The following is a 27,916-nucleotide window of genomic DNA, read 5'->3' as shown; positions in this document are numbered from 1 at the left end:
AACATGATAAATGATGAGATGACATGGGTTTAAAGTTCATTGTGGAGTACTTTAATATTCTGAGAGCATGAGCAAAGAACCTCTTCATCTTACAAAAAAACTTGTAAACTCTTAAAAATCTCCAAACAATACATTAAAATGAAGTGAAGCAACAATTAAAGAATGAAAATATAGACAGATATCTTCCATCGCTTTACATGTTGACCTTAGGCAGACTTCTGTCTGGATTTTATTAGCTGCAAGAGAGAAAAACAGACAGCATATATTAGGTGCAGAAAATATAATACACATGACCTTACTTTAATAACAGCTTTAAAACTTTTATTAGGAGAAAACCTACATAAATTAATCATAATCGATTATCAACAGGCTCAAAAATCCAACCTGCTCTGTGTTTTTGTCCACTTCAGGGCGTGTCTCGGAGGCACAGATGTGGTTGGGTGGTAGAAGGTACATCCAGCCCGTTTACACTGCCCCGCAAAACGACAAGGCTGTAGATAAGAGAAGCAGAATTTAGAAAATCAGGCTGCACCTTAGGACGTGAGCACAAAGCTCTGACTTGAAGTATGAGAGCAAATAAAAGTCACTTTCAAATGCAAGTACTTCCCCTTTAAATAAATCCTACATTCATTCAAATTACAGAGTTTTTACATCTTTTTAAAAGTCAAATTCAAGCACTTTCAACATGCATTTTCAAGCTTCTCCTGCATCTTACAGCTGTGGTGAATTTCATATTTATATACAGTTAACTGATTATTTCAGTCCACCGTGAAAGCATGCTAGACAACTACTTTGTTTATTATCAGTTAAATAGTTATCTTGGTTGTTAGGTCCATAAAATGTCAGAAAACAGTGAAATTTGTCCATCCTAGTTTCTCTAAATCCATGTTGATGACTTTAAATGTCTAGTTTTATCAGTCCAAAACCTAAAGATATTCATTTTAATATGCTAAAAAACAGAAAAAGAGGAAAATCAAATCCATATTGAGACTGAAAATAGCATGTTTTTATTGCCATTCATAGAAAATTTCCAATTTCAAGCACTTTATTCAAACCTTGAAAACACCAAATTAAAATTCAAGTGCTTTCAAGGATTTCCCAACACTTGTAGGAACCCTGAAATCACCATGACAGAATAAGAGCTCCATATTAAAATGTTCTACCTTAGGATGATAAAATGGACAGTCCATCTTTTTGCACTCTGGGAAGAAACGGCACACGCTCGCTGTTTTCACTGGCTGCGCTGCTGTAAACACAAAGAGGCAAGTTAGAGGTGCGGACTAGAAGATGTTCACATCCTCTATGTGTTGCTGCTTTACTTCAGGCTGAACAATGTGTGTTGAATCACAGATGTAATGAGAGAGTACCTGGCCTGGGTGGAGGAGCAGCTATGCTTCTTCGGCTGACATGAGTGAAGGGACAGTCTGGCTTGGTGCACCTGGCGTCGTATTTACAATTAGGATGCACGAAAAGGCATTTATCCCCAAACTTGCAAGTTGGAAAAGTCCTTCAGAGAAAAACAAAGAAATGATTGAAATTAGTACTGAGCGATAATTAGTCCATTATCATTATATTTCTACAGCTCATTTACAGTAAATACTCACTTGCACTGTGTTGTAGGGTGATGGTACATACAGTCATCTCCACTTTTACACACCGGCCAGAACTTGCAGCGCTCCATCGCCTTCTGTTTCTTTAAAGGGACGGCATCCTCTTCCACCATGTCAATGTCCATCACGTCGTCTGTCAAAACAGGACAGAATGTAAATCTTTCACTGAAGCACTTTGTAAATGTGTTTGTAATACAAGTTATGATTATTGTGATAAAACCCCTCACCTTCTGCTAACGTGATTCCTCCCTGTAGTCTGTGAAGGATGCTGAGTTTGGGCTCCCTGTTGACGTGGGCTGCTCCCTCTGTGACTTTTGTGGGTGGTCTCACCTCATCCAGCTCCATCTCACAGTCTGCGAGATTCCCCAGGGGACTCGGCACTCCATCTAATGTTACTATGAACTTAGGACTGGCAGAGTCAACGCCCTCCTTACTGGTGTGACAAAAGAAAAGAGAAAATGGTATATGTGACAAATGCTCATGTATAAAAAGAAAAAAAGTATTTTTACTGACTTGGATCACTGACTCTCAGACTGTAAATTGAACAAATCTTTTTATTAAGTAATTTCATTTTAACTAGTGCGGCGCCCACAGCCATGTAGCTGAGCATACGGCTGTCACATGACAAATTAATGAAAGTCACGAACCTGACGATCTATTATGAGACGCGAACAAGTCGACTCATTTCTGCTGCTCAGCCCACAGCCCTGCGGCTGAGCCTCTACAGCTGTCACATGACAAATGAACAAGGGACTCAAACTTGAAGATGCAGACTTGAGTAGCGAACTAATAATTTCCAATTCCTGTCCTGACTGAGCTTATACAGCTGCCACGTGACGAGGCAACATACTGCGTGAAAATGAACGAATCAGTCACTGAAGCCCCTTTCATAGTGCCGTTTCATGCCGGGACATTTAGGGCTCTGTAACGCCTGGCCTCCACTATGAACGTGCTGAAGCGAGATGCAGGGATCAAATGATCCCACCAAATTTCCGCCTCCAGAGGTAGTCTCAGAGGCGGAAAATTGGTGGGACTGTTGGATGCGGGACCACCATGAACAGGACAGCCTGGCAAGCTGGGACATTTGACATCTACACACCTCCAACTTGGTCCAACAGTTGTTGAATCACAGTTCACTGCGGCCACCGTTCATTGTAAACAAAGCCGCATGCTAACTGTACACGTGGTGTCCGCCTCTGATTGTAAACAAACTGCCGTCGCTAACTGTGCACAGAGTGTCCGGTTCTTGTTGTAAACAAACAGAGGTCGCTAAGTGAACACATGCTGCTGCAGCACGTACATACTGTATTGCCACAGAACTAACTGTGTAACCTATTAGCATTGTGCTACTGCGCAACACTGCTGCTGCTCTGACTATAATTTCCTCCCACCTCGTTCTGCAACGCCAGACTGCACCATGAAAGGGCACGAATATCATGCCTCCGTGGGATCACTATGAACACCCTAAGGCGAAAAGACGTGTGAAGGAAGTTTCCTGCATGGTGGGACATGAAGTAGGCGGCGACCTACTTGATATTCAAAACGCTAGGCCTTGTGGGAACTTGTGAAGTTAACTCTGATAACACCATGGTTGAGGGGAACATGTAGATCAGGGGGCTCTGTCCTGATGTGATGTATAGGGCAGGAAGATAGGGCCACATTGAGACTTGCTGAAGAATCAATGCTGGGAAATACAACAGATATAAGTCGAGCGGTGTACGGGACTTTGTTGTACTGTGAAAGAGCCATTCGGGATTGTGCGGTGTATGGAATACGAATGTGCTAATAAAACTTGCTGAACAGAGTATTGAGTGCTTTGTGTTTGGCCAGCTCACCCATTAACTTAGTGCAGTTGTCAAAATTGCCACAACAGACAGCCCAGTTCTTTGCGGATATACTGTGGGACATTTGCGGGATGGCACTATAAAAAGGGGCTTGAAACTACTCATTACTCCCCTGTCACATAAAAGATTAGTTCAAAGTCAATGATGCATTCACGCACAACAAACCACTAACTCCCCCTATGTGTGTACCTGGCCTGGACAGTGCGTGGTATAGCTGAATGGACTTCTCCTTTGCCCTGAGGACGCTGCTGGCTTCTGGCTGCGGATTCTCCCAGCTGGGGTCGGCTCATTATGAAGGAGCGAGTATCAAATGGCTTTGACTCGCTGCCTGCTGCCACCTCAACACCTAGAGATACATCACAAAGACATACAAATCACTGAAGACAATATTCTGGGATATTTATTATTTTTTGAATATTCTAAGTTCAAAAACATTTGTGAGGGAACTTTTTATTACAGTGCTATTCTAAGGTAAACCCATAAAAGGAAAACTTTGCAAAAAACACTCACCATAGTCACCCTGCTCGCCTCTATCAGTGCTCTCTGTTATGTCCAGCTGGAGGCGTGAAGCTAAAGATCTCGCTGGAGCTGTGAGGAAAACATCAGTAGAGTCATCAGTGGAGTAAAATACTGACAATTTTAATAGTACTATGATTCTGGCTTTTAGTTGGCAGAGTGTTGAATCATTTTAAACCCCACCGGTTTGAAAGGGATGCTTTCTTTTAAAAAAATTATCTATTTAACATTGCCAGAAACTGTAGAAACAGAAGTTATTGTTGGATTTTTACGGCGGGACATTTTTGTGGGATTATGTGTGACAAACAAACTTTTCAGGAAAGTTAACCAAAATTTAAACTAAACATTGAAATATTCAAAATCATTCTATTCTACATTGCTCATTTTAAACCTCCCCCAAAAACGCAACACTCCAACCAGTTGCTGTAAAAAACATAACTTTCTGAACCATGACTGAATTAACTGAGACCAACAGGCACGTAACAAAAATTGTGTATTCTCTGAGGGCTGTTTACGCTGAGTGGAGAAGTTGGAAAAAATGTAATAGTATTGGTCACACTTATTGACACTTGGAAAATTATGCATATAGTTTCCACTTTTTGTCAAGAAAAAAGTTTCCATAGAGGTGCATGACATACACTGCAGAGGGAAACAAGGCCACAGTGAGTAAAATTTGACAGGGACAGTATTTCAACTCTTCACATACCAGGTGTTCTGGAAGGAGGTAGTTCTGCGGAGGTGTAGGTCTGAACCCTGGGGGCCAGGCTGTGGAGGTGCTCCTGGACCAGCTGGATGGCTGCACTCATCTCTTCAGTGCTAGCGATGCGAGTACGAGGAGCCACAGGAACAGTCTGTCTCTGTGGTACTGTGGGGGAAAGAGAGAGGTCAGTGAAGGAAAGTGGTAACAGGGATGCATGACCTGCAGTTAACTCATTTAGACCTAGGCCTGTCTAAAAAAAACCAACACCCTCTAAAACCTAAGCATGGTTTCCAAAAAACCTCCCAATGCCAGAATAATTAATTTCTCAGACTCTGTAGCTGACAGAGACATGAAATAAATAACATTTTAAAGGTTGGACCCTTGGCTTTAACTGTATAGAATTATGTTTGTCCTGAAATTCATATCATAATCAACATCATAAAATGATAGGAAGAATTATCCAATTTCTCAGCCCCTGTAGCACATGGAATAATAACCACATAAACCCCTTGCTTTGACTGTAAATAATTGCCTTGTCCTAAAAAACATTTTTTTTAAAACATCAATTAACAACAACAACAACAGGCCTCTGAGTCACTCCCCTCGTCCGTCACTGTCTGTCACAGACGTGCATGAATGCGTGTGATTTGGATGGTCTTGTCACTGTTCAATTTTATTTTCTGTCAACTCTTCCGTGTGGAGGCCTGGAAGAATTTTGTCTTTGTTTTGTTTTTCCCCGTTCGGGTCCCACGCGTGTATTTAGGCGAAACATCATCAGTTATGAGTCTTAAAAAAGATGAGATCATCCAAAACACATAGAGGTTGAATCTGGTTTAAAATGGTTAAATAACAGAATGTTGGTTCCTGTTTAGACAGAGTCGATCTGGACAGAAAACACAAAAGTTGCGTAGCGTTCTCACTTTTTATTCTGCATTTAGACAATCGTCTTTAGGGGGAAATCTGCGAGACGCAAAAGTCTGCTTGCTTTGATTGGTCATTCTCAACCAGATGCACTGCTGGGACATCCTGTGGCTACCAGTTAGCGGCTAGCACCAAAACAACATTGTTTAATTGTGGAATTATGGATTATTATGCAAAGAAATGGATCAATGTGGGATTTATTGGTTTGGATAAACTCTTCAAAAAACACTGTTGTTCCATGCTGGACTATAAAACCTCTGGAAGGCGTACAATGACACTAGGGGTGCACCGAACGATCGACCAGCCGATCGATCGGCGCCGATTTCCTTAATTTTGCGGGATCGGTGATCGGCCGATTCTTTTACGTCAAACCGATCTTATCTTACTCGGAGGCCGGCTCGTTAAGAAGAGCCGCCGTTAGCAGCAGTTAGCTACAGTTAGCTCTGTAGCAGTACAGTGTGTATGTGCTGCTGCTGCAGGAGGTGTTCACTTAGCGATCTCTGTTTGTTTACAACAAGCACCGACAATCTGTTTCTTCTTCTACAGTTTGGCATCTAGCACGCCACACTCTATAATCAAATGCTACGCTGCCCCCGTGTGGAAGGCACCAGTAATACAACTTTTTTTCCTTCCAGATATGATGAACTATTCGATTTGTTTGATTTAATGACTATTCGAATATTCGAAAATCGATGCCCATCCCTAGTTGTATGTATGTTGTACTATAACGAAACGAACGACACTTTATTTATGGTTGCAGTTCTTTTGTTAGTATGTCCTGTAAATTGTTGCTATTTATTATAAGTTCAGTATTTATTAACTACCTCAGGCATTGTGATTTCCTTTATTTGTTAAAAAAAAATACTGCTGTGTTATTGTTTTCAATAAAATAAGATTCAAACATTGAAGGTTCAATTAGTTCAGAGTTGTAAAAAAATCGGTATCGGCCAAAATCGGAATCGGCAGGTCAGGGTTTTTAAAAATCGGCGATCGGCCAGAAAATTGCAATTGGTGCACCCCTTTATGACACCAAAGACCTCTTTGAAAGCTACAGGTCCAACGGAGCGACTGCATCCATTCAGGAGCTATTCAAATATTTATGGGCACAACTGATAAAATATTTTGTTGTTTTCAGCCAAGAGTGTGTCGTGTAAACAAGCCCTTAATGGTAAAATGTTGAACATACTTGTGGGATAGGCTGTAGTTTTGGTGATCGAGTCCTGAGCCTCAGAGATGGCTTTCAGTATCAGATTCCTGTTGGCTTGCTTGGCTGGAGGGAGAGTAGGCCTGAAACAACAGACACCACAGTAATGTTCAGCTCAGCAAAAATCAGCTGTCAGATCATGGCTCTAGTTTGAAAATGTATGCCATATGAAGTGTCAACACTGACTTTCGTTCTGGTTTGGAGGGCAGGGACACTCTGCTGGACAGGCCTCTGCCTCCGTAGCCTGTGTCCTCCTCTTCCAGATCATCGCTGTCTTCGTCTGCCACTCGGTTCACTCGCACCACTGAGCTTGCTACCGGAGCCTTGCGCTTCCGTGACAACTCCTCCTGCACAACAAAGAGAGCAGATTATTATCCTCATTCCCTTCCTTCCCTGCATCTGTCTGATCATTTGTCAACAGAAAGTGGCTCATCTCCTCACAGTACCTTACTGGATCCCGTTCTGGAGGTTCTGCTGCTTCTGCTGTCCTGCTGTCTGGAGTAAGAGGATCCTTCTGAGGGTCGGCATGTGTCCGCAGAGCTCACTGATGTGAACCTGCTCTGACCCGGTCTGTAGATTTCAGCTGTGGGTCTGCTAGCTGCGCTGCGTGTTCGACCATGGTTGGTGCCCATTTCTACAGGATCCTCAGCGATGAGGTCGTCATCCATCTCTGGTTTGATGTCAATAACAGCTTCTAAGGGGAGCGGCTCCATGAGGGGTTTAACAGTGGAGGTAAGTCGAGAGGAACTCTTCTCCAAGCTGCTTCTCCTGCTAACAAACAGAGGTATTTAAGTACATTTGCAGGCTCTGCCGTCAGGACAAATAAATCATTCTAGCTTTGCATTTGGCACCTGCTTTCATGAGCTGAACTGGACACGCGTGCTTCGGTCCTATCAGAGCGTGAGCTGGACACTGTCAGCACCTTCAGATCCTCTGCTCTGCTGTCCTCGTTTACAGATGAGCGGCTCTTCCCTGCCACAGCACCACTCTCCGACTGGAGCTGATGTCGACTGAGGGATGCAGGCTCTGGAACAGCCATGTAGGCAAGTGGAGAAAGAAAACATGAGCTCATCGTCACTAAAACTACACACTATGTGCATTTGGTAGGTAGAAAACAGTTTAAAAAGTGCAGAAAATCAACAATATCTGACTTACCGACTGCAACAGATCTTAACTTCTCGAGGACACCCTGCAGCCTAAAATCAACAAATCAACAAACCTCCGTTACAACAGATGGAGTCGTGTCGAGAATAGCCAAATAGAGATAAAAAATGCCGCTTCTTTCATATGTTACAAGAAAAGCAAAAACTTTTTGATAAAAAATGTAGTATTAGCCTGGAAATATACATCATTTTCATCATACCATGCTGTGAATTTAATAGTGTTGTTTCCAAGGAAAAGGGAGAGATCGTCAGCCATCTGTTGGGAGGTTTTCTTGTTTGCAACCATCACCATAATATAGTCTGGGAGCTCTTCATCTAAATTGGCAAAGAGAAGAAACAGATAAGTTACAGCTAGTAATGTGTGCTGGGGTGGCTAGTAACTAATTAAAAGTGATGCAAATAAGTAAAAGCTTTGTTATTTTTTAGTACTCTTCGTGTTCCTTTTTAAACTTTCACTAAACAATATGATCATAAGCAGTGCCCTACATAACAAAGCAATTGATTTGATTGGCAACATATAAAGATAACAATGGATACAGGCAATAATAATAGGCTAGGTAGCTAACAAGTATATTTTAAAGTGATCTTATCAATACCTCCATGTAAATACAAACTTTAGTAAAATAATTTCTTGAACAGAAAAGTGCAATAATGTCCCTGTGTGGAATAATATTATGAAGACTGTGAATTTTATAATTCAGTGTGCTTACAATTTGCTGTCATGTTTTTATTACTTTTAAAAAGTGCCTTTTTATTGTCCACTGATTAATGTTTTTATTAATCAGATTAATGTTTGTATTGCACGATCCCCTCTGCTGTTGTAAGACTAGCCCCTGTTGTGGGACTAATAAAGGAATATCTTTAAAAAAATGTTTTTTTCTGGGAAGTAACTATGTTGCACAGTGTCTACTTACAACCTGATGCACAGCAGATGTGACACTAATTATTAGAAAAAGAAACTTGAGACCTGGTTTGGGCTTGACCCACACAAATCAACATTGAAACACAGCATAACTCGTATTTGGAGTACTTTATCTTAAGTACCTTTATATTATTCACCTGAGTATGTTTGTCAAATTATTTTTTTTTACTTTGACTTGAATAGTTTTTCTATAAGAAATTGTACCTTTACTTGATTAAAGATGTGCAGTACTCATCTACTGAATGTGTGATTCTGCATTTTATTTACTTACCAATATATGCTCCAAGTTCTTGAAGCTTGCCCTTGATAGCAGCCTGAAACAGACCAAAAGTCCAATAGAGATGAGAACTTCACCACATAGCTAAATAAAGTACGGACAGCATCCTGGCTGCACTGATATTATTTATACACAGTTGTAACTTGTAACCGGTTGTAACCGACAATGCAGCGCCACGCATTGTTACTGAAGACTTTCCCATAATCAAACAAAAGTCTGATAACACGTATGTAAACCTGCCTGTTGAATACGTTATCTTTTTAGGTAACAAACTCCTTCACGGCCTTGAAAAATAAAACCATGTTACCATTCTGCCCGACTGAGAATTTACGCAAACGTGCTAATGCTAGCTAGCAACGTCCATGCTACTCTCACCGTAACCAGGCGTTAGCTCCGGAGCAAATCACTCATATCCATCTCATAATGGTACTCACTCTTATCTTCTTGCTGATCTCTGTGCCAATCTCCATGTTTGTCGTTTTATTCAAGTAAATAAGTTAAAAAAAAGAAGCGACTGTTTTTCCAGCTTCACTACTAACTGTTAGCCAACAGGGACAAATGTGACGTATGATCACGTGGTCAATCACGGTAGCCGAACGGAGACAAAATTAGATCAAAACAATTTGATTTTTTTCTTTCAGTAGTTTTTAAAATAGACATAATAAAGAGATAATAAATATAATGAAAGATGATAATAAAGATCTTATCTCTGTGTTTTTATCCATGGTTTTAAATGTTTATATGGAATCGTATTGCTGCCACACTAATAATAAGGCTCAGTATCACATAACAATCTCTTTTTCACGTTTTAACAATGTATTTATCACTTTATAACATGAAAATCTCACGTTATGACGTGAAAATATCTCTATCTTAAAATATCATGAAAATATCACGTTATAACATATATAACCTAATAATTTTATTACAAAGACTTAAATATTTTTAATCAAAGAGAGTTTCAGGCTCAGACACAATAATAATAATAATAATAATAATAATAATAATAATAATAATAATACATTGCATTTATATAGCGCTTTTCTAAGCACTCAAAGACGATAGGCAATAAATAAACAAAATAAAAAAATAAAATAAAATAAAATTCAGTGGTTTAATCAATATTAATTATGTCAATATTACAATCATCTGGCATCAAATTCACACAATATAAACATATAAAACAAAACATTTGTACTGGAGCCACAGGCTGCAGCTTCAATCAAAAATGAATCAAATCAAATTACTTTGAAATTAAGTGTTTCTTGATACAAATGAATGGTATTTTTGGTAATTATTTACGTGAACTATTGGATTACAGAATAAAATCAAAAGAGTAGATAACAACCACTCTGCAATTAAAACTGTTGCTGCTGTTTTGGTCCTTTTATACAAACCAGATGTAAATAATGCAAGTGGTATTTTGTGGCTGATGTCTATGTGAATAACCAGTAGCTGAATAAATATTTCTGAAATAATTATGGTAAAATAAAGATGTGTAGCTCAGACATGGCAACAATAATTTTGTTGAGTTGGTAGTTGTACTGTGTGGAGTGTTTATAAATGAATGGTATGAAATGAGAGGTATGAAATACCATTCCTTCATGAGCAGAAGAGTGCTGTATCCACTAGATGGCGTAAGAGACCAAAAAGAACACACCACTGTGATTTTCTTTTTCCCCTCACACAAGGACATGTCATATTCCATCAATGGATGACTTCCTTCAGCAAACAATGTTTGTGTAAAAACTGATTCAGAAACCAGAATCACTGACAGACGAGTCAAATAGTACATCTAACCATAGTTTTAAAAACATAATTCTGTTAACTTACACATTTATCATGGGTAGATTATGATACAATTATGGTAATTATTAGTCTTTTTGTGTTTATTTTGCATTGTTTTGTTGTGGTTTTGTGTTTCTTGGAATATTTTGTGTATTTTTTGGTCATTTTGTGTCTCTTTGTAGTTGTTTTATGTGTCTTTGTGGACTTTTTGTGTCTTGTGTTCTTTTAGCATCTCTTTATGGTTAATGTGTGTGTTTTCATGTGACATTTTGCAGGTGAAGGCCAGGGGGGGCCCCTGACCCTTTGGGTCCCTGAGCCTCATTCAGTAGCCCATCCATAGTCAAGTTAAATATTTAATGGGCCACATGCAAAGACATTCTGGGTGTGCAAGTACAATACATTTGTGTGAAAGAGAATACATAAAAGTATGAAAAAAACACAGTCCAGGTATGTATTAAATGTATTATACTTTAAAATAACATGAAATGCATGCAATGTACTTTACTGCATGTGTCCTTGTCTTTCTAATCGTCCATAGCTGTATGTTTCCCTCAGATATTATTTCCTGTTTTGCAGCCCCTCAATGCCACCCAACAATGACGGGAAGGATCTCGCTCGCCGTCTAGACAAGCGTCTAACACACTCTCCGCCACTGCCGTCTGCTCCGTCTCTTTGGCTGCTTTGTTCACACTGTCTGTCTGTGTTAATCAATGCTGATGCACAAACTGTTTGATGTGGAGAAACATCAGCTTCGTCTATTTTTTTTACAATCACGATGGGCCGCAGTTATATAAGAACAGACACTGACCTCTCTTAACTTTCCTGTAGATGCATACTGTATATACCTATTATCATTATGAGTACCATAGAATGTATTTTTTTCTTTAAATGTGTGGGTGAAGTACACTTATGCTACACCCCACTGAGTTTTACATCTGCACTGTATGAAAAATTACTGTTGGATAGAACAATGATGAGTTTGGTCTCAAGTTCTGTCAGCGTTTGCAGTCTTGCATCAGAAGTTCAAGTAAGGTAACGAATACAGCATCAGTTCCCTGGGGGATGACAGAGCAAGGTTATTCATGCATACAAAAGTGTTTATTGGTCCCACAGGAATATATATATATATATATATATATATATATATATATATATATATATATATATATATATATATATATATATATATATATATATTATTATTATTATTATTATTATTATTTTATTTTTTTTAACCGCATTTTAACCCAAACCTGAAGGTCACATTTTCTTATAAACCACCAGAAAATCATGGACTCATACTTGACCCTAAGGTGACACAAATCACAATCAGCTGTAGCTTCCATTTATCTTCCAGACTAGTTTCCTTTTCTGTGTGTTTTCAATGTGATTGAAAGAGGACCTTGAATGCCCCGGACAGAAACAGTGGTGTACGGCAGAACAAATTCCACTCAGGGCAGAGAGGTGCTCTATCTCATTGTTGTTCATTTCTCTAGTGCTTAATTGGATCAAGGCAGAGGCAAGACCGGTGCAGTGACCCTTGTAACAATAGTATTGCAACAACATCCATCAGCAGAGCCAAAACAGCCTTTGTACTGTACTGTAGCATCGCATGCAGCCAGTCTGCCCTGCTGCATGTTCTGAGGCATGGTGTATTTTTAACATCCAATGTGTACGCTCTCCTCTTCAATGTTACTGTGTGATTTTGGTGCAGTGTACACCAGATGCATGCTGTATTGATCATTACAGAGGCTAAAGGTCACATCCAATGATCTTACTGGACTATTTCTTGCCAAAAAAAAACCCCCCTCTACATTCTGTGACTGTTGGCAGCTTCATGAGGTTAACCATATCATTATCTTGAGATTTTCATGTCATTGTGCCTGTAGGGACCTCTGGTTAAGCCTTAGCTCACTGATAGCGCTTTGCAGCCCACACTGTACACAAGTGCTGGACTGTTGCAGGATAAATTAAATGATGAAGATATAACATATCAATGGGCTTTTACAGTTTGTTAGGGAAGGCAAGGTTGTTTATATTGCACATTTCAGCAACAAGACAATTCTAATTGCTTTACATAAAAGTGTATTTAAATGCAATAAAATAGTCAAGAGCCAAGAGAATGGAAACACACACAGGCTAAAATAGAAATAATTAGGTATAAAAACAAGAATAACAGCCACAGTGTAATGTGGGAAATAAGTGATTATTTGATTTAATTAAAGGCAGCTTTAAAAAAAAAAAAATCAGCTGCATTCACTGTAGATGGCTATTACATTGTTGCATGCATGTTATGTCTTATAGACTCCACATGCTATTTTTATAATGTTCATCATATTTAGCTTATTGATGGTCACTATCAGTGCATTAGCCATTCATGAGATGTCTGTGGTAACTACTGCTGGTTGCAGTGAACAATCAAAACATTTTTAGATAATTTCAGTCATAGGTTGGACATTCTTTTTCACTACCTGGGTCTTACTTTAATTACTATTTACTTTAGATGGGTTTCATTATGTTATGGTGACATTTGGTCAAAATTGGGGATGTTGCAACCTTCAGACTTCAATAGCCATTAATCTTTAGATCACATACAAGCCTTAAGTCTCTTTATCAGAAGATTGGAAATGTATTTTGCCCCCAAACCATTTAACACTTAATAAACCAACAACAGTATTCTCAGACTCGTCATACTTTTGTTTAAATATAATTATCACACTAGGTGCTTAATTTGCATGGAAATTTTGCCAACAACCCAGCAGCATCAGATATAATAAGAAGTGAAAAACACTTCTGAGAAGTGTTATGTTAATTCTAACTGCAGCTACCTTTTGTCATCTGTACTGTATGTATGCAACCGCAAATCCTGTGTCCTCTCCTGCACAGACTGCTTTGGTAATTCTACTTCCCTTTTCTTTGAAATGTTTTCACAAACTGAAAGACTTGACTCGTGAATCAGCTGATAAACTTCTGTGAATTTTCAACCGCAGGTGCTGTGATGACGATAGTTGTGCCACCTCTTCCTGACCCACAGACAGTGAAGAGCTGCTTCTGAAACCTCTTCACCACTGGGGAAAGTAATACTCTTCTAGTGTCATGTTGCAGCTTGGATAAGACAAGATCCTGCCTTGAGGCTGGAAAGAGGGAAAAGAAAGGATGGAAAGGTAGATTACAGAAAGAAAAGCCTTTAACAAAGACGTGCACAGGGAGATAATTCATTGCACCTGCTCTGACAATGTACAGAAACCTAATACAGGCTTTCCTGGATATGATGACACTTGAACGAAGCTGCTGCAGCTGGGTGTCGGCACACAATCACATTTCAATATTACACACGTACACACGCACAGAATGCATACAAAGTCACACAGTAGAAGAGCAGCTCAGATTTTGTGCACAAACTAATAATGAGACAGAGGTGGTGTCAGAAAAGTTCCAGTGGATTCATGCAGCAAAAGACAAAAACACCAAGCAATCAGTTAAAAGTGCTTGTTTGCAACCATGCGTGCAACAATATAATCTATTTTTCTTGAATTGTTTTGTGTATTGTGTCGAGAGAGGTTGACTCAGGAGCTTTTTTGACTATACACCCACATGCAAAAGAGTTAACCCAGTTATGATTCACGACATTTGAGCGTTGAAGCTTTTACTCATTAGTCTGGCAAGGAAGTGAAGGCCCATTAAGATTTACAGCTGGTCTAATCACTGTTGCCAAACCTGCTGGAGGTTCAGTGGAGGGACTCGGTGGGTCACTGCAGCACCGAGTCTGGAAGAGTCAGGGTTACACAGCTGGCAACATTTTCAAATATCCATCTTTGTGTTGTGTAGGAGTGCAGGTCAAGGGTTGAACAACATATTTAGAGAATTATACAACCTGGAAAGTGGTCTGCATTGCTACAAATCCACTCTGAGGAACTCTGTGAACTATGCACTGCAGTCTGTAATATGTGAACTTCTGTTACAGAGGTCTCATCAGTATGTAGGTTGTGCCATTACCATATTGCATCTACATTTATTATTAATTGGCCCTCAGGAGAACAGCATCATTTGTGAGGACTGAGTGTTTTGTTTGTGTTTGTATGAACCTTTTTTCTATTTCTTTACACACACACACACACACACACACACACACACACACACACACACACCAGCCAACCACACAGACTGAGCATGTTTTGGTAGCTTCTTCAAGAGACAGGAACTGGTTGTTAAGAACACACACTCTTGATCTGAATGATCTGAATGTATGAATATACAGAATAAGAGGATTTTAGGATCATATAAGGTAATTAATAAAATGCAGGATTGTATGATTGATTTCTGAGAAGACATTTTCAAAAAAATAGTTTCAAATTTGGGAAAATATTAAAATTTGCTTTGTTATTTTATTAGAAGATTGATACGTATGTCTGTGTAATATAAAGCTTCAATCAGAACCCAGTTAGTGTCACTAAGGATAAAAGGGGAGTTTGTCTGTAATCTCTAAACCCTATGTTCCCTCAGGCCTTTATTCCCTCAACCCTATGTTCCCTCAGGACTATGTTCCCTCAACCCCATATTTCCTTTAACCAGAGGTGAGACCGAGTCATTGTTTTGCAAGTCACAAGTAAGTCTCAAGTCTTGGCCCTCAAGTCAAGTCCCAACTCCAGACAGGCAAATCCCAAGTCAAGACAGACAAATCTCAAGTCAAGTCAAGTCCTAATAATAAGAACATTTTGCAAGAACATTCTTCAAACCCATTTTGGGGGGGAAAACAAGTGCATAACAAGAGCATTTTGCACTTTAACTAGTTCCACAGCTGCTTCTGTCCTGTCTTGTCTGTCGTTTTTTCTCTCACTAGTTTAGCACTGCTGCTACCAAACTTACTTAGCCGAGAAGCTAGCGTTAGCGTTCATTCAAAACTTACTGTTCTTCGTGCAACTTCAAATGTCGGACGAAGTTGGAAGTTGTTGCGTCTCCGTCTGTAATCTTCAAATCGCATATTTTAAATACTGCAATTTGCTTTTTGTTGACCACTTTGTGGTTTTTATACCCGAACGAAACTATCTTTGGTATAATTTTTGCCAATTGGTGCGGTTTTTTAACAGTTCTTCTTGATTGGATGGATGCTGTCGGATTAAAATAACGTGGATTGAATTTGATTGGATGTTGTGCTGACAGCACACGTCAGACACACAGACAGATAGCGAGAGACGCACACATTTACACAAAGAGAGATAGAGTGGTCCTTAGTAAAATACTTTTTAATCTTTGGGTTTTGGGGAAAGTTGTCTTTTCGAGTCAAAAGGCTCAAGTCCAAGTGAAATCACAAGTTATTAAGTCCAAGTTGAGTTGCAACTCTCTTTACATTTTGTCAAGTCAAATAAAAATTCATCAAATTCATGACTCAAGTCTGACAGTCTAAGTCATGTGACTCGAGTCCACACCTCAGCCTTCAACCCTATATTCCCTCAAACCTGTGTTCCCCAAGGCCTATGTTCACTCAAACGTATGTTCCTCAGGGCAGTGCCTCTGCTACTTCTCTCCAACCCTAAGCCTCACTAAGGGAACTTGGGGACATTTTCATTCTTTATGCTAAGCCAACTAGCTTGGAAAGCAAATCACAGTATTTCCCAAACATAATATATATAACTTTTCCTTTAAAGATTTAAGCTAACTGGGTGTTTACAGAGCAGGTTCTCTTTTTTCAAGCAACAAATGTAGTATTCTGACTTTACCACTTATTTCACACACAGAAATCTGTGGTTTGCTTTTTATTGCTTGGCTTGTGTTGATGCTTTAGGCCCAATAAAAAGTGTTACACCAACATTTTATGTGAGGTTATGTGTAATGGATGAACATTTTTATTTGTTGAGGAAGATGCGAGCACATATTTATTACCAATGGAGAGTATATCTGACAGGAGGCTATTAGAAAAGAATATTTACAATGCAGCAGCCATTGTAATTACATATAATTAAAAATCAATAAAAAGGTATAGAAGAAGAACCTAAATGCATTGGCTGGAAGCACAATAATACGGAAAGTCTCATAAAAAGGAAACCACCAGGTGCATCTGTTAGGTTCATACTTAAAACCAAGGTGTGAAAATTCTGGGCATTGTAAGTACACATAATGAAAACCTAACAGGAAACAAATAACTACATTTTGACTTTTCATCCACATGTTCTACATGTCAGTTGTTTTTCTTTTACTGGCTGTGCCTGCAAACTGAAGGTACAGGACAATCCATTAATTTGAAATGCATATCAATGCACACTACACTGCAATATCAGTATGTTGGTTTTTTTTTAATTTCATATCTTATTTTCTGCATACAGTTAAAATTATTCAGAATCTTTTGAAAATAAAGTGTCAAGTGACAGCAGTACTATCACTGCATTAAGTCAGAAACACAGCCAAAGTACAGGATACTTTCTGACCTTGATCTTTGGAAAAATCAGGAGTCCCCTGGGTCTAAGCCGACCATGTGGTTTTGCCCAGTTTTTATTGCTTCTCTGAAATATAAAACAGTTGTTCATAATTTGCTGCATTTTGGCCTCTGCCTTGTGTGAATTCAGAGAGCTTTTTGACCTTTTATGATCTTTATGATTTGACCTAATACATAAGAGTACATACATTGCAAAAGTATCAAATATTACACTTTTGTGCAAAAGACCCCCGCTGATCTTCTCTGATATGCTCCAACATTAAAAGTGTATTAACCTAACACATGCTTTTCTCTCTGGGACATGCTTTGACCCCGGTCTTGACACTATGAGCCTCATATGCGCGCAGTTACTTGATGCATTCGGTGAGGATATGTTGGTCTGAGTCAGCGGCAATGACAGGTTTAGTTTGCAGCTACTCAAGACACTTTTCAGCCGAAGCCTGTTAAAAACCTTCCCATCTTGGCATGCCTCACCGAGTCATGTAACAACCTCTGCTGATTGCATTTGCAGCTGGTTGGCTTCAACAAGTGCATTTTCCCATTTGAATGGACAACATATGTGGAGTCTCTTTGTTTGCAGAGGTTTTTCTTTATACTGTAGATTTCAATAGCACTTTGTATTTGTCTAAGGGGCTGACACTTGCTCCTGAGGTTCCCAAAAATATTTAAAAATTAAACAAAACGAGAGTCGAATAATGCTTCAAAAGATATATTCCAGTAACATCATCATCGAGATTGCTTTTAAAGAGCTGCTATGTTTTTTCAGTAAACATGAAGCCACAGGTTTTCTTTGACCTTCTCGAACAAAGTCTTTTTCTCCCCCCTCGTACTTTATAAAGCACATCACGTTCACGCTATTTTAACTAATAATCTCCTTATAAAGACAGAATAAAGGAGAGCCATTGTGGTGGATGCGGTGTGATTATGTTGTGGAGCAAGCTGTGCGGCTGTTTGGCTTTAATTAGAGTATTAGCAGGATGCCGAGCCGTGCTTTTCATCAGAGGACCAAAGGAGGGAGAAGTTTCACAATGAGACCCCCTGCAGAGCTAGTTTATCACTGATGTTGATAAGACTAATCTCCTCTGTGAATATTGAGATATGATATTCAATGAAACCTTATAATAATTAAGATTTTGCTTTTGAATACATTATAGGACATTATTAAGCTGAAAGATAGATTATTATTTTTCAGCTCCCGGTTAATGGTATGGGGTCTGATAATTTATCAAAGGTCAACATGACCCTTTTTTCTACTTTGGCAAAAGATTAATTATTAATACTATCATTTTTGGTCAATGGGTTTAGCAACATGTTAGAACATGTTTTATTCTTTCCTGTAATTTATGTTTTATTTTCAGCTGATTTTGATCAGCCTGACCTGTAACACTCTAAACACTAAATCACTTGGAGATGCACTTGTACACCCACGTGAAGGACTTTTCCTGCAACAGGAAATATTCATTTAGACAGGTTGTGGGTGTGTGGTTTCTTATTGTATGTGACTCAGTGTGAATGCACAATCACATTTCCTCAAACTTCCAAAAACAAAGAGCAAGAAGCGGTTACTACTAATATTCTTTTATTTATACATCATGTCCATATTGCACAGTTTCAAACATAATCAACACAATCATTTTTAAAAATCTAAAGACCTGTCTGATAATCACCTTTTGTACATTTTTATGTCAAGTGCAACATGCCAGAATATTACAGCCTGCGCTATTAAGTAGCTACAACAACTTTTGAGGTTGTTAAGAAATGGTGTCAATTTAAAACCGATGCTGCAAAATGAACAAAATAAGAAAATAAGAACAATTAAGGGTAATACTAGGGCAGGATGATCAAATAGAAAAAGGGAAAAAAATGATCAAAGAATAAAAAAAAGAAAGCTAAAAAGGATAGTGATAGGCCGAAACACACGTTTTCGCCAACTTGCTCAGTCATTCAATAGATGGAGAGTATTTAGGAATTTAAAAGGATACACAACTAATCTTCCTCCTAGACAGGTATTCAGTTGTTTCACCATCATAGATGCATTACCTCATATGCATCCTAGTACTGGGAATAAGTTGCGTCTTTCTTTTACTTGCAGATCAATTGGTGTACCGTGGAAGTAAACAACAGAATAACGGGTAGTACAGTTTGGAAAAATTCAGTTAGCATTATCAAAATCGCCAAAATGGAGAAGCACAAGAAAAAATTTTAAAATATTATAAAGATCAACTTAACAAGGATGCCAAAGATCATTATTCACAACATAGATCTGTACGACCTGACAGCAAACAGATGCAGATGCAACATTACTGCCTCCACCTTCACCCCTGGATATAACAAGCTACCTTGTTGGTCTCACTATGGTATTTTCTCTTTTTTCTTCTGCTTCTCCATTTTTTTGCAATTTCAATAATGTTAACTTTTCAAACTGCACTACCCTGCCTTCTGTTCCTTCCCTTCATGTCCGCTAGTATATGCATGTCACCTGACAAAGACTGATATTTTTACGACATGACGTGATGGTGCTTATGAAAACACTAATGATTTTGTCCACAGGGGGCGCCAAAATCACCACAAAAAAGTTTCTAGTAGTTGCTTTAAGACCTATCAACCTTCTACTAGAGCACGACACATCACCATGAAGCCAAACTGCATAGTCACTGTTAGCTAAATTTAGAAGGAAAATGATTAAAGTGCTCTACTGCTGACTAATGATACATTACAAAATTCAGTGTCTACTTGGGGTGGGTGGATTGGGACCTAATGGCTGAATGTCAAAAAACATTTAGAATTGGTCTGAATATTTCACTGTCTAGTGTCTGGCAGATGGATTTAAACTGATCTGGAATCCCACAGATGTCTTGGACCATCCAAACAACAAGTTTCTTAGAATGGTCATTATGCGGGCATGGCCTCCAGGTTTGAACTTTGACCTCTCTGTCCTCTCAACTCATCTATCAGCACCATCGTCTACGTAGCTCCACACCTGCACCGCCTACTGTTGTCTCTACTATGTCTCTCTGTTGGTAAAGATAGGAGGAGGAATATGGTGATGAACTCATTTATAAACATTTCAAAATGATTTTTTTGGATATAAAACCTTCATTTGCTGCTTTCTGTCCTCACAGAATAACTCCCCATAGCAAAAAGGGCAGCTGGTTAAAGGAGTAAATGAAACTCTGCAGGGTGAAACAACAACAGCCAAAAAAACTTTCTATATAACTTTTCAATCTCATTTAAGCTTGTCTTTCAGCACTTTCATTGCCCTCATACCCCCAAAGGCCTGGAGCTATAATTATCTATCCAGTGCGCTGTGAATGGGGAGCAGCCTTAGGTTTCCAGATTAATTACCTTTGCGTGAACTTCACTGCTGGCGTTACTGCATGAATAAAGCTGTCGGACACACTACACCTGACGGCTGAGAGAGGGGAGGCTGACACTGAGGAGCTGGACTTATCTCAGAGGGTTAAACAAGCCTTGGGAGATTATGGGTGCTAAATGATGAGGAACAGAGTCTGATGACAAAGAAGTTTTTTTTCTTTCCTCAATGTCACATAGGGAAATAAGGATTGTTGATTTAATAACTTGCTGTCTAGTTGGATTTATAATTTAATTTAAACTTACTGACGAATGTTGTGCTTTTAACGGGAGCTTAAATAGTGAGTGATTATTTTTAAGTCATCAGTAGAGATAATAGTTTCACAGGAAAGATATATTTTCATGGAGCCAAACGAAGAGGCACAACATCAAATCTGTCAGGGCTTTAAATAATTTCAACCCTTTGCTACGCATCTATTTTTGATTACAAATTTAAAAAATAATTTATTAGCTTGAAAGCCTCCTCATGCTGTAAGCACACATTGGCTATTGCAAATTCAACTTTTAAGCTTTTGCTGGCAATTTTTTATTTTCTCTGACATTTTCTCTAATCTTGTTACAAAGGTCACTTGTAAAAAATATAAATGAAAAAAAAAAAAAACGGCATCTGGCATAAAGGCCCATTAAGTCCCTAATGTTATTCCTTTTTCCTGGTCTCGTGTTCTGAAAGAAATTCCCCGAGGGACAGTCCCAGAAGTCTTCTTCAGCTTAATCAATTTTAAGGAACTTCAGTGGGGAATTCCTTCATTAGAGTGTCACAAGTAATACTAACATGATCAGGGCTGAATACCTGCTCTGGCTGAAGAAAGATAACAAGACCATTAAAAGCCCATTACTACATCAAAGTAATAATTAGATTTTTTTTATTTTTAACATGAAATTATATTATACACTAGTCATGTTGTCAAAGTTAAGATCTGAGGCCAGACAGTCTTAAAATTGGAACTCTCTGAGCCAGACGACCGACATTTGTGGAACTAATTATGTGCAAAAAGATGCCAAGATGCCCTTTAAAGCTGCTGTGATTGATGTTTCTACAATAACAATGTTTCAAATGATGCTCCACTATGCAAGCAGTGACCTCTAGTGGCTGGCTGTAGTAGTAATGAAGGGACCAAAGGGGGAAGTCAGATGACGTATATAAAGAGCGACAAAGTCCACGTTGGGTGGTAGTGGGGAGGGATGGTTGAGTCAAACAAACAAACAGACTTATTTCAGGTTGTTCTCATTCACAGTTCATTGTTATACCTAGGAAAAGTAATTTACTATAATTCTTAGTTAGTTGTGAGTGACCCACATTGATGTTTATAGTTAGGCAGCGACCTCTAGTGGCTATAGTAATTGATGAAGGGAGCAAAGGAGGAAGTGAGACAACGTAGTATAAAGACTGAGAAAGCCCATTTAGGAGGTGGTAGATGGGTCAAAAACAAACGCAGGACATTGGTTTTTACAACCAAAAAAATATGTTGTTATTTTAGGTTAACTAGTAAATTAATTTCCATATGTGGATACATTAACTTCTATGTTACCTATGAAACTGGGCCCAGTAGTTACACAGGGAAGTAATTATTTTAACCCTGATCTTTTCTGAAACTTAACCAAGTAGTTTCGTTACCCAAACCTAACCAAGTAGTTACACAACATTAACCACATTTAAAACAGCAACCATGCTACTGTTTCACTACGTAAAACAGATCATATTACCTAAACAGGTAATATTTTGCAAGATATATAACTGCCCATGAGGATACATAGGTTATTTTTAAATAATTTCAGGAAGAGAACTAACAGGTAACAAACTTATTTATTTTAACTTAAACCATGATCTTTTCCATCACTAAAGCATTTCCTTTTTTATTGCCTAAACTTAACAAAAAAATGTTCACTACCTGCTTAGAACTGGGACCATTTCACAACATGTTTTGCCCTGCATGTGCAAAACTGACACAAAAGAGGTATAGAAGCGTAGGGCCACTGAACAAGCTGCTGTATTTGACGAGTTAGGAGTGACAATGTTAATGATGGAAATTGGGGTTGTGTTCACAACTTGTTTATACCGCCCCCAAGTAACCACAAAATCAGTTATTGCAGTTGCAATTACTGAGTGTTCCGTTGCTTGTACATGTGAGTATTTCTCTTATACACAGAGTGTGTAAGTTTGTGTCTGTGTATGGTTGCGTATGTGGCCATTATCCTCTCTGTCACCATTGTGAGTTGAAAGTTCAGCTTGAATGCTGTGTGAGAACGCCCCAGGCTGTTCTCTGGGGAATTTTACAACCATCAGGGGTCACAGCTCTGTCTAATGCATGTGACACATTAGCAGGTAATTACAGACCACAGTCTCTGCAGCTGTATGAAACATGCCTGTGCATGTAGACACAAACACACAATTACAAGTGCATTTATCATGAATCATGAATCATGAATCGTGTCACTGCTAAATAATAAATGCTAACATTTTACACATGTTTACGTTGTCATCCGCCTACAAAAATGCACTTTTTCCAAAATGTGTAAATAGATACTATTTTTGGACAAATTTAAAGGAGATACATTCTGGAGTAGTGCATTAGTGGTCTTTGATAAGAAAGGAAAGTGCCCTTATCATGTTATCTTCCTTTGTCTGGATTACTCAATTCACCACTCTGTGTTTTTGGTCTTTGATTGTGTCCTCAATCTATTTTAAAAAATGGCACAGGCGTCAGAGGAAGAATTAATTTTAAGACAGTGTTCAACCTAACAGTGGTCAGCTCCATTTGTTCAATTGTTAAACTTAATCAGCCATATTGTCTGTGAAAACAGGGTGAGATTTTTCTTCTCACTTCGTCCATGCTTCTGACAGACATATGGGGTCTAGATCAACATACTGTGGATCCACGATGCAGACAATGTGAGTCAGAGGAGTCATGGGAAGTCATCACCTCAATCTGGACCCTGTCTGGCAACAACAAAATCAGAGAACTCATTGTACGTCTCCTTCCCATGGAGGAAACAACTGTCAGTGGTTATTCACTGTATTTTCACCTCATCTATCAACACGTGCCATGGGCGATAATAAACGAGGGGAGGATGACTAACAATGGTACAGAAAGCAGATTCACATCTGCAGCGTTTCCCACCTGAACTTTAGAGGAAGAATGAAAGACTGCACTGTGATGAGCTGATGACACAGTGCATGCTCAGATTGGCACCAATACCCTCTGTGACCCTGAACAGCATACTCCAGTCAGGGATGAAAATTGAATGGATGGGAACTATACTATGAATTCCCAGTTTACTTTTCTACATTAAATGCATATGCATACATGCTGTTGCCACCGCCATTAAACCAGGGTTTGATGTTGTTTAACCATGCGTACATGTACACAACTGGCTGCACTGTGAACAGAATTCTTTGCGTATTTGCCATAGACTGTATAAAATATGGACGTAGCCTCAATGACGTCATCCATAGGGTTCTGAAGAGCGCAAACTTTGTGGGTGTTCCCACAGTCGCCATTTTTGCAAAGCTGACTCCGCCCAACTCCCCCGGATAATCCAAAAATGGGCAGAGAGCTGGATGACCCTTGATTAAACTTTATTATGAGCTGAGTGATATGTAATTAGCTAAATATTCTTACCGTAGATGTTGGATTGATACTGGCTTATAATTATTATTGTGTTGCCTATTAATAACTTCTACTCATAGGTATGATTATCACAAACGTATTACATTTGAAAATCTGCGGGTTGTTTCTCAGTGCAGATGTGTCAGTGCGTCTGTTAACATGTAAAATGATAATTCCCCATAGCACTATTAAGTATGTGTTACTGTAATGATGTGACAATGACAGGCTGTCTGGGATTATTATCTGTAATATCAATTAAGAAAGAATGGCCATTTTATATTTATATTTACTTATTTCAGTACATTTGTAACACAGACACCTTTTGATTTCAAGTATTACAAAAATAAATGATAACACTTCTGTATTACTTATGACTTCAATCACCATACCGGTATAATAATATTTTCTTTAATTCACTCCCGTTAGCATTGAAGGCAGCATTAGCTGGCTAACAAACTACTGTGAACGCTAATAATTGATCATTTATAGATAAAATAAAATGAGAATTACACTCACCATGGGCTTCTTGTGGAGCAGTGGCACAGCTCACCACACAGCAGGTGGTGTTATTGTTATTAGTCCGATGTTTGCCTGTAAAACTCTCCGACAGCCAACAGGGAGAGGTTCCAGTGAATTAGCTGCAGTGCTAGTAGCTACAGACACCTAGCGGCTAATGCCGTTAGCTACGTCACCTGTCACTCAAAGTGGGGACCCGCTTCATTATGCAGAATTTTCTAAACTCAAACAAGTGAGATATAAAATAATTCACGCCCCTCAGAGTTGTCATGGAAGGGGAAATCAGCTTTTGAGAGTAGAGGCAACGTTGGCTGTAAACCAGGCTGTAAACACATTTCTTTCTACAGTGAAATCGGATATTTTAACATGAGAGTCAATCTAACTTGCTCCCTTCTGCAGCCAGCCTCAAGCGGCGAGTCGAAGAAGGCTTCACAGCTCAGGACGGGAGGTTGCCGCTTGGTATTTGCCTTGGTACAACATTTGATACTAGAGGATTCCACCAGGGGGCACACCATAGAAGTCACAACATAAAGAGCTACTGTATTTGCAGGATGTAAATAACAAACATGGCAACACTCCAGGATGTTACTATATAGATAATAATGTGATCACGGCAGAAAAAGAGACAGCAGTGCCAACATAAATTATATGTAAGGCCCTTAAATAAAGCACATCATGATGGGTTCTACTCCCACACTGAGTATATCTTTATATATTCACTCGGATTAGGACCATATTTTACAAAAAAAAGAACAAAAGTGCTGTATTGAAGGAAACTAGCGAATGAGACCAGAAGAAGAGGAGAAGTAGGGTAATTTTCTCATAGACTTTGATACAATCTGGTTTCTTATTGCAACCAGTGGAGTCGCCCCCTGCTGGTCATCAGAAAGAATGCAGGTTTAAGTCACTTCTGCATTGACTCCACTTTTCAGACCCAGAGATTACGTCCAGGTTCCACTGCGCCCGTAAGTGGTCAAAGAAGTGTTTCAAATGAGTTGATTAAATGTGCCATATTTAATTGTCATTTCTGTAAGCTGACATTCAGTAACATGTATTGCTACTTTGTCATTTTTGTGGCCATTTTTTCAATATTTCTTTTCTGGATATGACAGAACAACGAAGATACACGGCTGCCCAGAAAGTTGCAATAATTTTATTTTCAGACAAAATCTTCTTAATTGTGGTTTCATTTTCATTGTGATAAGTTTGGAAGAGATTGATAATACAGTTTTGAGAAGATATATACTTTATCTCTCAATATATAATATAATAAATCACATTGTCACAATCATTTATTGGACAGAGGTAAAAAAAAAATGTTATTCCAACTTTATAGACGACTGTGTAGATAGAAAGATATTCTTAAGCTCACCTAATAAGCTCAAATATGATTGAATTCTAAATGAGGAAACAGCATATTTAAAGCTTTACTTGCCAATAATTTCTTTTTAACAATTATTGCTTTAATAAATATTTAGATGTCTAGGGCTACACTGTGGTGTAGTGGTTAGCACTCTCGCCTCACAGCAAGAGGGTCGCAGGTTCGCCTCACGCCTGCGGCTCTTCAGCGTGGGTTCTCTCCGGGTACTCCGGCTTCCTCCCACAGTCCACAACTTAGGTTTAATTGGTCAGTCCGTAGGAGTGAATGAGAGTGTGATTGTCTGTATCTATATGTCATATGCCTGCGATAGTCTGGTGATCTGGGGGGTGTACCCCGCCTCTCGCCCAATGTCAGCTGGTATTGGCTCCGGCCACTGAGACCCGAGTTAACGACAATGGATGGATGGATGTCTGTGACTGACTTATCTTATTGTTCATACATCAGTGCATTTATCAGCATAAACTGTATTCCTCAAGAATGTTTTACTTATGTCACAACAAACTGGTTTTATGTGAATAAAAAACCCAGAATGGTGTCTGACATTTCTATCTATTGACATCTGTGTCAATAAACAGTCAATAAGTCAGCAGATCTTTTGTCCCTTGCTGTCTCTGAAGTTAATACGAACTGTCATACCAAGGCTTCCTTTTATCCGGCCACAAAATGTGTCACAGCAGTGAAAAAATCAGCTTTGAGCCTGCGGTGTAAATCCGCCCTGACAGGACTGCTGAGATAGCTCTGCGTCCACGGCAACGCTCACAGAACTGCCTGCCTCGCCGTCCACACGGCAACAAAGCTCACACAGCAGGCCTCGACCAATCAGGACGCTCCAGAGGTGACAGGCCCGGGCCAGGTCTTCCTTTGCTCTCTGTCGCTATGGCTGCTGGGTTTTTTGTTTTCCTGAGAGAAAAAACCTGGTGATAGAGGGAGAGAAGAGTGACAGAGAGATGGAGAGGGAGAGAGAGAAAAACATTTCTCTCATTTAGTGAAGTCCATAAAGCTTTCATAGGGTAAATATTCACTATATTACACTCACAATGCAAATAAAGGCTACACGTGCATACTTAAATCTGAATCATAGCCGGTTCTGTGTTGGTTTGCATTAATGTGAAAGTTCCACCTGGGGATGACTCGTGGATAAATGTGCAAGATTATGTGGGTGGCACATTTATTTTCAGTTTGCACCTTTCATATTCTGCGGTTTGCACATGCATATACCGTTTCTACATTTCCATGTACATCTGTTGGGCTGTCTGCATTGTCTAGACATTGTTGTTACCACATGCTGATATTGTGGGATATTAAAAAAATCATAATAGTTGTCAAGTTAGTCCGCTAATGTTGATATACAAATGTCATCTGAGTTAAGAGCAGCCTGTTGAGAGTTTGCACACTGTCCTACTTGCATAGATACACAATAGAGGCTGCAAACTTTCCAGAGTTGTCAACCGTCTTTGACTTTTTGCTTGCTGCAAATGCAAAGCAATTAACGGTCTATTTTACAGTTTGAAGTGCATCTGCATGTTAAATAAACTCTTCCTATAGAGAACCCCCCCCCCCCCCCCCTTAAAATTACCATTTGTATATCACTTACTCACCACATGTTATCTTAAAGTCCCCCTCCACTCAAACTTATGTTTTTCTCATGTTTATGTCCTTTTCTC

General features: G+C 39.0%; 1 protein-coding gene across 3 annotated transcripts; it reads right to left on the bottom strand.

Annotated features, from left to right (window-relative positions):
- Positions 1–28: 28 nt before the first annotated feature.
- On the bottom strand, positions 29–9,729 carry zc3h14 (zinc finger CCCH-type containing 14). Of its 3 annotated transcripts, none has more exons than XM_059357214.1 (17): positions 9,592–9,729; positions 9,152–9,194; positions 8,159–8,273; positions 7,951–7,991; positions 7,647–7,821; positions 7,242–7,566; positions 6,982–7,142; positions 6,778–6,878; positions 4,677–4,835; positions 3,965–4,042; positions 3,644–3,800; positions 1,838–2,043; positions 1,605–1,743; positions 1,368–1,507; positions 1,164–1,246; positions 385–491; positions 29–236 (listed from the first exon to the last, which is right to left on the bottom strand). In XM_059357214.1, exons 1-17 carry the CDS (start codon positions 9,625–9,627, stop codon positions 233–235), a joined length of 2,070 nt encoding a protein of 689 aa, XP_059213197.1. In that variant the 5' UTR covers positions 9,628–9,729; the 3' UTR covers positions 29–232. The 3 variants fall into 3 exon arrangements, with proteins under 3 accessions (XP_059213197.1, XP_059213199.1, XP_059213198.1); XM_059357216.1 differs by having other exon boundaries at positions 1,164–1,243; XM_059357215.1 differs by having other exon boundaries at positions 7,242–7,563.
- Between the last annotated feature and the right edge of the window lie 18,187 nt (positions 9,730–27,916).

This window comes from Centropristis striata, chromosome 18 (genome assembly GCF_030273125.1).
Source record: "Centropristis striata isolate RG_2023a ecotype Rhode Island chromosome 18, C.striata_1.0, whole genome shotgun sequence".
NCBI lineage: Eukaryota > Metazoa > Chordata > Actinopteri > Perciformes > Serranidae > Centropristis > Centropristis striata.
The sequence above is the reverse complement of the archived record's forward strand: the minus strand, read 5'-3'. Positions and strand labels throughout refer to the sequence as shown.